Genomic DNA, 13,476 nt, shown 5'->3' with positions numbered 1-13,476 from the left:
GTATAGATAAAAAAAGAGAACAATAAATGTGAATCATTCATAACCCTACCACCAAGAGACAACAACTATTTATACTTCTGGTAACTTCCTCTTAGTCTTCTCTCTGTGTGTGTTTTTATGATACTGGAGCAGCCGTGGGCAAACTACAGCCCGCGGGCCGGATCCGGCCCATTTGAAATGAATAAAACTATTGAAATAAAAGACTGTACCCTGTTATGTAATGATGTTTACTTTGATTTATATTAGTTCACACAAACACTCCATCCATGCTTTTGTTCCAGCCCTCCGGTCCAGTTTAAGAACCCATTGTGGCCCTTGAGTCAAAAAGTTTGCCCACCCCTGCTCTAGACCCATTTTTTATTGTCAAAATTAGGTTTTTCAGAAACAAATGTCTCTTTGCTGTGTTCTTGTGTTAACGTGGCTGTCTCATTAGAGATGGGGACATTTCCTAGTCAAATTAATGTGACATTTAGAGAAAATTTCCCCATTCAAATGTTTCATGCTATTTGCCATTTGGAATACTTAAACAGGGGATTGGAATAAGGTCAAGTAAATTTTGATTAAATAAGGCTAACCAAGAGCCAATGCATTCGTGCAAAAAAGAAAAGCTCTTTTATTATTTCTTAAAAAGTTTATTTGTGCTGTGTTCAGTATCCTATACTGAGGTGACCTTGGCAGATAATATGATAAAAAAGGTACCATCTTCTAAACAGCTGGGTTTGCCTTAGAAAACACAGCCACATTAGGTTAAATTCAGTGGCTAGTCCTTTGCTGAGGACAGTTCTCCACTCTCAATGTACAATAGAATTACCTGGGAAGTTTTCTAAAAATACCAATTCTTGGGCCTTACTCTAGGCCAATTACCTCAGAATCTGTTGGAGTGGGACCTTGGCAACAGTATCTTAACAGCAAACAAACAAAAATACCCTCCTCCAATTCCCTAGTTGATTCTAATGTGCAGTTAAGGCTGAGAACCACTGGCCTAAGACATGCAAACTATTCATTGAGAAAAGATTTCCTTCTTCAGGGTGGCCTGAGTACCATTCTTTGTGTCACCTGGAGTGTAAAAAAATTTTCCCCTTTCAAGGCACAGGAGTTGGGTTTGAACGCACACCTTAAATCAGTATGAGCAAGAACTCTTGATGTAAATATACACAGACCTATAGTAGGCCACCAGTTAGCTTAGTTGTTTGGACTGTAGTACTAATGAGGCCAGAATAGTGTAGTCTGGCCAGTTAGAATAATTCTGTTGCATAGATTGTATCCATAATCCCAATCAAGCTGCCTCAAAGAGAGATGTTTCTTCTTTTAACTCAGTGCCTGTGAGTGAGAATCCTCATGGTGAGATATAGTATTCCACTAAGACCAAGAAATAGTATAGTCACCAAGGATAAAATTGGTAGGATTTTGCTTATTTGCTCAAATGTGTAGTTCTGGCACCATGCCTGGAGGTCATGTCTCTGCAGAGTTCCATATCTGATGCCCAGTGCACAGAGGTTGGATGTCTTCATATGCAAAGCTATGCAAAATATTTACTTGAAAACTGGTTCGTTAACATGACATCATTGTGGGATATTGCTTATGCTTTCCCTGCAAAGCCATTATCTTCTTGATTTCCTTTTTTTTTTTTTTTGCATCAGTGTGTCTATTAACTTTCTTAAGGGAATGATTTAGTAAGTTTGGAGACAAATGGAACATGTGCATGCTACTCTTTTATTGCCTGAGTGAAGTCAGATATCTGATCCTACTTGGATTTTTGGATCTGTAGGAAGCAAGGGATATCATGACTCATGATTCCCACCACGAGTCATGATAAATACAGTTGAATTTCCCCTTCGGACTTATGTTCTACTATCCCTATTTTATAGAGGAGAAAAGTGAGGCACACGGAAATTAAGAAAAATTCACAAGGTTGCACAGTGAAACTAAATAATTGAACTCTTGAGTGTGTAATTAATTCCCTGTTTTAATTGGATAGTGTGCTTTTTTTAGGTGTTTGGGTGACTTCCATTTGTTAAATTATATATTTTACTGAATATCATGGAAGAGTGCTTTTACCCAATACCATTTTTGGCTTATGATGCTGGTATAAGAAATTAATTCAAGAAATGCTTGTTGGTTGACTGACTGATAGATAACCTCTTTCAGCAATACTTCCAGCATTGTATTCCCAGTGCAGCTTCAAGTTTGCCTCCTCCTCCTGTGTTCACAACAATTTCAATATCCATTTTCTTATGAACTGACCCTTTTGATTTTTACTCTTCCAATTCATTCCTTCCAACAGCACTAAGATACTTGTGGTTAACATTAATGTGGATTTTTATCCTCTAGATAAAACAATGAGAGTGGATATTAGATAGACCATCATCAAATGAGGGGCAAGTGGTAGTCATGGACATGCCTGAGTGGGTGCAAGATATTGACAGGATTTCCTTCTCATACCGTCTCCTCCTTTCTCCCACCGAGTCACCAATTCCATCTAGATACTCACCTTCTATAGATACTTAAGGGCCCCACCCTGACTGTTGGTAGTTTGGTGCTCATGTAGTAGTTGGATCTGCTATCACCTGTCCTGTTTACTCCTCTCCCAAACTATGAGCTCCTTGAAATCAAAAGCTGCATAAGAGCTTAGCAGTTAATGTCTGGCAGGTAGTCATGTGAAAGGAATCTGCCTTTCTGCTAGCTAGACAGCTATTGTGTTTCCTTTTCCAGGCACTTTCAATTGAAGTGATTTCAGAAAGCCCTAAGGAATGGTGAGAATAATGAGGACTTCTGTTAGAATGGCAGGGGATTGGAGGAGATGTGTTTGAGCATTTTTCAATCTATACAATGGTTCAATGAGAGTAGTACTTTAGTGTTGGGGGTAAGGTCATCTTAACTAAGACTAGTAACATCGCTGCCAATATTTCCAGGTATTCCCACTTTCTAAGGCTGCTCCCCTTTATTATCCCCGACCTCTGGTGCTCATAAGCTGTTCTCCCATCTTTTTCATCTGGCAGGTATTCTGCATTTGCTTGCTTGTGTAACGCAGGTGCTCAGGCAGTCCACTGTAACCAGATTAGACAGTGGTGTTTTAACGGTAGGAGCTGAGACAGGGGTTTGCGTGCTAACTTCATGTTTCACATGAAAGGCTTTGGCACCTCCTGTGGACTGCCCTTCACCCAATTTTGGCATAATACTTGTTTGCCTTTATAACTGTGATAAAATGAAGGCTTCCCTGCATAACCAGCACTGAGTTAAATACCTTAAAGGGAAGTGCAGAGTTTAAATCCACAGTGGGGGATTACCTTGCATATCCATATCTATGAAATAAATATTTTAACATGTTAATTATCTACTACTAATAAAAATACCTTTGAACTTCGAGTCAATTTTATGGGCACAGAATTGTGTCCACTAGGGAATGGGAAGCAATTAGTTTCTGTAAAGGTTGTGGGTCATGCTGTATCTTCCCCTAAGTGGCTGCATGGTCATTAGCCAGCCTCATTCTAGGGGATGTTTGTGTCAAGTTCATCTTGGTCTGCAGGTGAGAGCTGCGTCCACAGAAACCCCAGTGCCCCACGAAGGCGGTAGGCATTACTCAGGTTGTTGCTCCACTATGCCCTTGGTTCTTGATTCATTCATTGCTTATTGCCCAGTAGAAAAATGCCCCCCACCCCAGGTAGGACAGTTTGGCTCTTTTTATGAATCATCTATGTAACATTTTTAATTTTTTCCCATTGCAGACTGAAAACTATTCTTTTGACTCCAACTATGTGAACAGCCGTGCTCATTTAATCAAAAGGTATGTTGGTTTGCTTGCCTATTTTTACAACTAAGCTTGATATAATATAAAAAGCAAAACAGGTTAACTTTTTTTAAGGATGCCTTTTTCAGATTTTAAAATGAACACCTAGCCCTGGCCTGTGTGGCTCAGTTGATTGGGCATTCTTGTGCAGGGAAAGGTTAAGTCCTGGTCAGGGCACATGCCTGGGTGGCTGGCTCAATCCCCAGCAGGGGGCGTGTAGGAGGCAGCTGATCAATGTTTGTCTCTCACATAGATGTTTCTCCCTCTTTCTCCTCCCTTCCTCTCTCTCTCTAAATAAAAAATTAAAAAACCTTTAAAAAATAAGTTAAAACATAAAATGAGCCCTGACCGGTTTGGCTCATCTTATTGTAGAATATTTGGAAAATTCAGAAAAGCATAAAAAGCTAAATAAAAATCACTACTACCCCAAAATAATAACTTTTGGCATTTTATCATATTTCTTTACATCTAAATGTATGCATAAACACAAACTGAAAAATAAAGTTGGCATTATAGTATATGATGATTTAGAAATCTAATATTAGAGAACAGATACATTCAAATTCATGTTATCATAATTACTTTTGCTTTTCACTGTACATAGAGAAATTTTAAACATTTTCTTATGTGGAAGTTAAGTAAATTTCAAGGTTGTTGTTGTTTTGACAATATTGAAATTATTCTGAAGTTATTTTAATGACAGATAAACGAATTCCTTATTTTTTTAAAAAAAAATTGTATATGAGAGAGGGAAAGAAAAGAAATTTGCCTTATTCAATACTTCCTAAAATTTGGAAGTGTTTAAAATGAAACAAAGTGAGATTTATATGATGGTTGGTCATAACTCAATTATCCATGAAGCCTCAACATAAGTGAATGCAGAGATGATTACTGCCAAGGAAGATTCCATCTGGTGCCCAGTGGGGGCAAGATAAGGGGTTCAGGAAAACCTACAAGGAAGGAGAGCTAAGCAAAGCAAGAACTTGTGTAGAAAAACCAGTACAGACCAGTACAGACAATGGAGATATCCTCTTGGATGGCTGAGTGATTATTTTGCAGCTAAAATTGAACCCTAAATGTGTTTGTTAAAATACTAGAAATTAAATAGAGGCACAAACAAGGTATGTTAGAACTGCAATAAAGAAAATCTGAAAATTCCGTTATTATTTTAAAAATCTTTATTGTTGGAAGTATTACATATGTCCCCCTTTTCCCCCCATTGACCCCATTCAGCCCACCCCTGCCCCCCAACCCAGGCCTCTACAACCTATTGTCTGTGTCCATGGGTTATGCATACAGATCCTTTGGTTGATAATTCCCAGCATCCACTTTCTCCCCCCCCCCCCCCCCCAGCTTTCCTCTGAGGTTTGACAGTCTGTTTCATGCTTCTATGTTTCTGGATCTATTTTGTTCATCAGTTTATTCTGTTCATTAGATTCCACATATGAAAATTCTATTATTTTGCTGTCTCTAAACCCATGAATGTACATCACCAGAAGAGTAGGATTTGCAGAATAAACTAGCTTGTTGTACAAGCAGCTTTAATTCATACCTAGTTTATTTCACGATGCTGCAGTAAACCCTGAAAACATGCTAAGTTTATCTGTATTGGTTTGGAATCACTTGTGACTTTAAGTGATAATCATTAAATATCTGAAAACAAATATCACAGGATTATTCTCATAGCATAGCTTGGACTTTATTTTTTTAAAGGGGTTGTGAGGAGTTCATTCTTGGCCCACAGAATAAAAAACAAAACATGAGGGATTCAAAATTATCTGACTAATTTGTTTTAGAGCAAAAATACCTTCTTTTGTGCACTGATTAGAGTTATTTTGCAGCAGAAATCTGCTTTGTTTTCCACTTCACAGCTATCATTTCAAAGCTCATTTTCCCCACCCTGGATTTTATTTATTTATTTTAATTAAATTTTGTTTTTCAAAACAATCTACATTCAATATTATTTTGTATTAGTTTCAGGTGTAAAGCATACTTTACAAAGCGTCCCCCCCAATATTTCCAGTGGGGACTGGTGAAAAAGTTGAAGGGATTAAGGAGTACAATTTGGTAGTTACAAAATAGTTATGAGGATGTAAAGCAAAGCTCCTTAAAAAAACCAAACTTCTGTTAAAAACAGGGACTTGCCTTATTTTCATAAGTTCCTTGGACTAACTGTGGGTACCTGGGAATTCTAAACCAGGTTCAACTGAGCATGAGCCTGCTTTTCATAGCATGGCCGATAGCTAAGATTCCTGGAGATCTTCACCATCTTAGGTTAGCCCTGGATATCCAATATACATACAAGGCAGATTGATAAGATGAAAACTTACATTTAAACATTTTATTTTTGGCTTAAATGCATTTCCACAGAAGCTTTGGGACTCACTGGAAACCTCTGATTTTGATTAATTACTTTTTTATTGATTTTTAGAGAGAGAGAAGAAAGAAACATGGATTAGTTGCCTCCTGCAGCCACCCGGACTGGTGACCAGTCCTGCCACCTTTGGTGTTGTCTCTCCAACCAACTGAACCACACACTGGCTAGGGCTTTATATGTTTTTGTTTACACACATGTACCCACAAAAGGCACAACCTGGACTTAATGGGCTATCAGTGGAAAAGTTTCCTGATGTTATCTGCAATCAAAGATAGTGGTTTGTTTTTTGTTTTTGTTTTTCACTAGGGACCACATTGATTAAGAGGAAACATCTGAAATCTCAGGGACACATACATTTTTGCCAAGTTCTGTTTCTGGAATCTTGAGGGCTTTGGAAAACCACAAAAGCCTTGGAATTTATGGGATCAATTGGGTTCAGACAAAGAACAACACCTGCAAAGATACAGAAACCTTGTGTGCTATGCTTTTCTGAAGACTAACCATTTTAAATGTAAAATGTGTGGAAATGTCAAAAGAGAGTGGTTTCTAACACCAGGTGATAAAACCCTGTAAACCATGTTCAATAGCTCACAGTGATGTTTGAAAGGGGTTTTGGATGCCTACATAAGTGCCATATGTAGTTTACTGAAGATAATGCCTGGAAAAAGCTGCTGGCCAGGAAATTGTGAATCTGACATCAGTTTTAATCTTACAATTTAGTCCCTGTTTCTTTGAATGCCAATCCAATTTCAGGCCAACTTTGAGAACTTCCTTTCCTATCCATTCTCTCTTCCTTTACTGACTTTCTACTCATCTAAGGATGATTCATTCTTGGACCTTCTTGTTAACTGTCTTGATCAGACTGCTTACATAGAGGTTTCTTTTTTTCTCTCACATCTATCTCAGGTAAACCAATAGAAAGCTAAAGGGCAAGGAGTGCTCCTAGCACAAATCAAGGTTGAGAAGGGTAAAGAGTGGATGGGAAAGGGAAAAGGAAGATATATGGCACATTCCCCATAATGTTATGCAGTGAGGAATTTTGTTTTATATTTCTGTATTTTCTTCCAGAACGTTAACTGCAAACTGCAGGTGTACCCAAGGCATGTATTGGAGTCCCAGCTTAACAACACAAGACAATTCGGAATTTTTTCCTGGATAGACTCCCTTTCTGCTATGTTTGTTTCCTTGCTATCTTCTCAGAGCAAGGAAAGCCAACAGTAGTACTTTGCCCTAGCTGCACCACTCTTTCTTCATGACTGGTTTCTGTGCTCCTGTCTGATATCTGCTCTTGCTGTGCTTTTAGAGCAATATCAAGCAGGGCATGGGGCTGTAGCTCAAAGAAAGTAATACAGACAATGAACAAGGTACTGAAGCAGTGTGGAAAGGAAAATGAGCATTGGCTTCTAAACCATGCATAGTGCTTTCATTTTCCACCCAAATTGTCCTAAGATTTTCAGCACCTAGTATGGTGCCTTGTCTATAAAAAAATGCTGATATCCGTTTATTGAATGAATGGGTGAAATAAGTTGAAGAAAACCTCAGCATTTTTCCATTACAAACTAGCACTAAACTTTCCTTCCAGCCAGAAATTTCTGAAATTTAATGTGCATTAGAATCACTTGGGAGGCTTGTTAAATGCAGTATCTCTAGCTCCATCCCTAGAGGATTTCCAGTTTTCACAGGTTCCCAAAATTATTGTGATACAGGTGGTCCAGGAACCACTTTGGGATCTTCCCAATATTTCTTAAATATAGTTACAGTATTCTTTTTTACATTCATTTCTTTCTAATTTTTACTCTCAGATTCCATTCCCTGGGTATGTGGTGTCACCTATTAGGAATATATGACCTGTTTCCTTTCAGATTATCCTGTTTTTTTGGAAATATTTTTAATATTTTAAAAGGAAAATGCAGGTCAGAATTTGAATAATGTTTATTCATCGAACATTTTCTGAGTAACTATTATATGTAGAGTCTTGTTGTAGGTGTTTTCAAACAAGTCTGTCCCTCTGTTGACTATCAGGTCAATAATAGAAACATTTGCATTTATAATACCATTACAAACAGATACTCTTAATTTATTGTCCCACAAAAGTTGGTTTAAAAGTTGTCTCCCAAGAGATACACAGGTAATAAAGCAAGTGCAATCAGCATTTTAAAATGACTGGCATAAATTGTTATTTGTTTGGGGTGAGTATCCGTTTACCAGGCTGTTTTAAAAATATGCAGCATCTTGCTCACTGGGTCTGAAACTGACTTACACAAATTCATTCGTTAAGCCACTAAATGTCCTTACAGTATCAGAATAAGTGATAATTTGTCAGATAGGCAAACTGATCTTTAAAAGAGCTAACTATTCCAAGGTTTGGGGGAGATGTATATACCCTTTTCCTTTTTCTTTTGAGAATACATAACTTTTCATGCTTACACTACCAGTCCCTTACTTCCTAGTAGCCAATTCTTCACTATTTTATTATTTCTGTCCTTTCTACCTAAAAGTAAAAAGTCCTGAGATCGTTTATAATATTCAGATGCATATAAAATAGAATAATCAATTTTAAAAAGGCAGATCCAAAACCAATTAGGAGAAGCTACATCCCTGGCATCCAAATCACTGCAATTAAACATTATATTTACCTTGCAGCTCTTGGAAAGGCAAGACAAAATGGTAAGTGTACCAGGGCATATAGTCTCATTTTTCAATAAAGGAAGGATATACATTTGACAGGAGAATTTTTTTTCCTATTCCTGAATTTTAGGGAAAATGAACATAGTGGACAAGGTCTGACTATATGGAAGATGTAGAAACATTCTTTAAACATACATTTTCTACATCAATCCTAAAAGACTATAATATTTAATTATAACTAAATGAAAAAATTGCCATATGGAGTAATGATTATATTAAACAATAATCATGTATTGACCATTTATGTATACCTGGTACTTCATGAACAGCACCTCATTGAGTCCTCACAATGGTCTCATGAAGGCATTTTTAGCAAATGCATTTTACAGACAAGGATATCGAGACTCAAAGACATTAGATATCTGGCCCAGGGTTCCATTGATGAAATTGCAGACTACGGATTAACACTAGTTCTAATGACTCCAAATCCAGTGCTCTTTTCACTACAGTCTGAAAATCTAACATGTCCCAGGAACAGAGTTTAAAGAACTTAGAGCAGTTGTTCTCAAATTGGGGTATCATTTGACATTATCTGGAGACATTTTTGGTTGTAGCTTCTGGGAGGGACACTATTGGCATCTAGTAGGCAGAAGCCAGGGATATTGGTAAAAGTCCTACAATGCACAGAGCAGCCCCCCACAACAAAGAATTAGGCAGTCTAAAATGTCAAGATTGAGAAACTTTTCTCTAAAGGATGGTAAATTGCCCTCAGACTACATACCTCACTAGCATATATCCCCCCCCCCTTTTTTTAAACTATCATGTATCTTAAGCAAGTTTTGGCAACTGTGAAAATGCAGTGAATTCTGGGTTCAAATCTCTGGCTTAAAGTAACAATTTTGTGGCTGTGGATTAAAGAAGTTTTCATATGCTTCAGATATCATCAATGCATATAGAAAAATTAATATTTGCTATAAAAATGTAGAAGCCTATAATACCACATCCAGACAGGTAATTTCCTTTCTTCTAATATGTGGAATTGCATGTGGGCAGGACCATTTTTTTTTCCTGAAAAAACAAACTTTGAATCTGTTCCATCTGTGGGATTAGTATTTCTAGGAGGCCCCAAAATCTGTGCCATAAAGATAGAAATGGTGGCTAACTTTAAACCATGTGTTTCTAATTAGTCTTCTTAACCATAAAAGAGTTATAGAATGATTTATTTTTGAGTAGAGTTACATCCTGTTGTGTCCACAGGGCTGAATAGCTGCATGACATAATTTGGAGGAGCTGAGTGAGCTGCCCTATTGAATGATTTTAATTTTAATACAGTTGATGATCAGTTATCCTTTCTGACAATAATTAGCAAACAGTTCAATGCTTCACTCTCTCTTGATCTTCATTTTTCTTATAATTATGGCTTTCCAGTTACTTCTTTTTTAATCTTTTCTCTTTCATATTCAGGGCAGCAAGCATTTTACATCTAGGTTGGTCATATGCTAAAAATCTGCTGTGATTCCTTTAGACCAAGTGTGGAAAATGACGATGTATCCATTGTATCCATGGCATAGCTCTTCATCATATGTACTGAATGTTCTTATCAAAGCCTCAGAGAGCCAGGCTTATGGATGTTCAAGGTTGAACAGATCAAGCAAGTTTGCAGTGTCATCTCCACAGGGCTTCCTTTTCAGAGGTACAGTAGGTCTGTTGGGACTTGTCCTAATTCACAAGCGTGCCACCTTCCTTTGTTGAGACAACAACACATTTTCTTGAGTATGCATTTGCTGCTTCCTCACTGACTAGGGAATGGATTCACCATTCACTAGGTGTTTTAGTTGCATAATTTATGGCCCCTGGTGCAGCACAGCTGCAGATTCTGTCAGGACATACAAAGTATTAGAAATAGCTGGTGGGGCCTCTATGGATATACCTTATGTATTATTATCTGAGAAATGGTGTGAGCTTTGTAGATAGTATACTTAGTGAATTGTGTGGTAGATTGATTGAACAAGTGCAAGAAAAATTTACCCACAAACTCTTGAACTGAAAGTTTCCATGTTCTCAGCATAACACCCAAAGTTTTGTTGGAGCCCCCTTTCTGGTTCATCCTGTTGTCTCACCTTCCACACACCATGGCTTTCCTCTTCTCAGCTCCTTCCTCTCCTCTTTTCTTGTTCTTTCCCTCTGTATTTCTCATTTAAAACTGGCCTGAGTTCTCCGATCCTGGTAGTCCTTTTTATTTTAATCGCATCACCTCAATTACTGCCACTTTCATTTTTACAGTTGATTAGTAGACATCTTTGGAGAGGCAGTATACATAGTAGTTAAGGGCCCAGGTTCTGGAGCTAGAGTGCCTGGGTTTCATTGTAGATCTACGACATTTTTATAGGCTGTGTGACCTTGCGCAAGTTATTTAACTTCCATGTGCCTTTATTTTTTCATCTGTAAATGGGAATATCTATTAACATATTTTCTCTTACATATCTATTAATATACTTTTCTCTTATAGTACTGTGATGATTGAAAAAGTTAATTCATGTCAAGTACTTACAATACTGTCTTATGCATGGCAATTCCTCAGTAAACATTAGCTATTATTATTTTACTTTGATTATATAATAAGAGAAAGAAAACTTTCTGAAATGATTATATTCTTTGCAGGTGGTTGTTTCAGATTTGCAGCCTCTTCTGACTTGCCTATAGTAATGCACTGAAGATAACTGAATGAAAGTATTAGCGGCATCAGCATCCAAGAGTGGGAACCTCCCTGCAATGTTAAGTTCCATTATCCTTAACCTGAAATTTCTCTTCCTTCTACCCTATTGAGCAATCCAGTCACCGTTGTTCTCACCACAGAACTGACATCATCTTGGCACTGAAAGATTTTCAAAATAATGTCTATCACAGTTGTAAATTGTCATTCTTTCTTTAACCCAGCAGCTCCACCTTCAAGGACTTAGAGGGCAACAGCCTGAAGGATAGCGGACACGAGGAGAGCGACCAGACTGACAGTGAGCATGATGTCCAGCGGAGCCTGTATTGTGATACGGCTGTGAATGATGTACTGAATACCAGTGTGACCTCCATGGGATCTCAGATGCCTGACCATGGTAAGGGCTGTTTGGATGTAAGTTGCAACTATAGATGCCAAAAACCCCCAGAATGCTTTTATGCACATTGTACTACTTTACTATATGGAGTGTATTGTCAAAATGCATACTGTGTTCATGCCCTTCAGCAGCTTCTACAGGGTTTGGAGATGTCCTGATACATGTCCAGACCCATCTTTACCCACCCTGGATGGATTTCCCGGGATTGTATAATATTCAGGCACTTTAAAGGCTGACTCTCTCTATATATAATTTCTCTTCAATTAATAACTGCACTGAGCACTTGGGAAATGAGCAGATGCCTTCTTACCAGGAATAAGTGCTTTAGTATATGAATGAAACTGAACAATCAAGTTGCATAGAACACAGCACTAATGAGACCAAATGGGTGGTTAACTTTACCCAGAGAGAGAGTCTATTCTCTGACCACAGATTGCATATTTTTTTACCAAGGAGGGAAAGTACCAGACATTCTATTATGTTTATGGGACTGCTTTGCCAGATCTCTTTGGTTGCCACAAAAATCCATGCCATTGGTCATAGGAAATACCAGGGTAAGAAAACATGGCTGACTCAGTTTGACATTTGTTGGGTATGAAAAACACTTCAAAGTACATGTATTTCAAAGTACATGTCAGGAGTAGCATACTCATGTATGAAGAAGAGTGTATTTTTGTGACCTCAGCCACACGTGCTTTAGCAAGAGGAGCTATTTAAAACTGTGTTAGGCATAAACCAGGGCACAAAAATATTAGCAGTGTTCAGCTAAGGCAGAATGTTTGGATGGACTTGGGCACAAATGTCATTTTCAATATTTTACTGATGCAAACATGGTAGGCGAACAGCCTGTCTTTTTCAATTAAGAACTATGAATTCAGCTTGGTGTTTAGGCTCAGTGAAGCTTCAGAATGCTTGGCTACATCTTAGACGCAAACTCAGCTGGAAGCCCCACTGCTAAAAGACTTAAAGATGAGAAAACAAAATATGGTGATTATGTGCTGGTCTTCAGCTGTTTCATTTCACTGTAAACATCATTAAATGCTTTTGTTTGGGTCTTGTAAATGAATCCAAAGGAAAAAATGCATGATCCACAAAACAAAATGTTTTCCATGGAAAAAATTAGTCACTGTATATTCTATTAAATTTTCTAATCCATCCCTCCCCAGGAGATCCAAGTGTCAAGGTCTATAATATAGAGAGGTCACTACTGAGTGTGCACTGCTTCCTTCCCTAATGAATGAGTAGTGACATCCTCAGAGATAATATACTATCTGGGCAGCCTTGCTAATACTAAAAACATAAACATTTATATAATTGAAAAAGAAACTTTATCAGCAGCTTAGCAATGTGTCACAGGACACAGACTGATATGTATCATTTACTAGTCTTGTGTCTCAAAGAAAAGCTATTTCATTTATATCAGAAAGGGTTTTAGTTAGATGCTCTCTAATATTAAATGACTTTAGAAAAGGAAATATTCATAATTGATTCTCAGTTTATGCTTAGCTAGAACATCTGTTTTAATTTTTTGTCACATTTTTCTAGGGAAACAATATCAGTTGACTACAGCTAGT

The 13,476-nt window shown here is 37.7% G+C and overlaps 1 protein-coding gene across 4 annotated transcripts in view; it reads left to right on the top strand.

The window, feature by feature from the left end:
• PCDH19 (protocadherin 19) overlaps positions 1-13,476 on the top strand; it is a 118,236-nt gene that overhangs the window by 58,903 nt on the left and 45,857 nt on the right. For 2 of the 4 annotated variants that reach the window (XM_006766431.2, XM_006766429.2), the window contains 2 exons: positions 3,726-3,784; positions 11,733-11,902. In XM_006766431.2, coding sequence (XP_006766494.1) covers positions 3,726-3,784; positions 11,733-11,902 — 229 coding nt within the window. Of the gene's footprint in view, positions 1-3,725; positions 3,785-11,729; positions 11,903-13,476 lie in introns of all 4 variants that reach the window. The other 2 variants (XM_006766430.2, XM_006766428.2) reach the window with 1 other exon arrangement.

The sequence above is a fragment of the Myotis davidii genome, unplaced genomic scaffold (genome assembly GCF_000327345.1).
Source record: "Myotis davidii unplaced genomic scaffold, ASM32734v1 scaffold2040, whole genome shotgun sequence".
In the NCBI taxonomy this organism is placed as follows: Eukaryota; Metazoa; Chordata; class Mammalia; order Chiroptera; family Vespertilionidae; genus Myotis; species Myotis davidii.
This window is presented reverse-complemented; position numbering and strand designations above follow the sequence as displayed.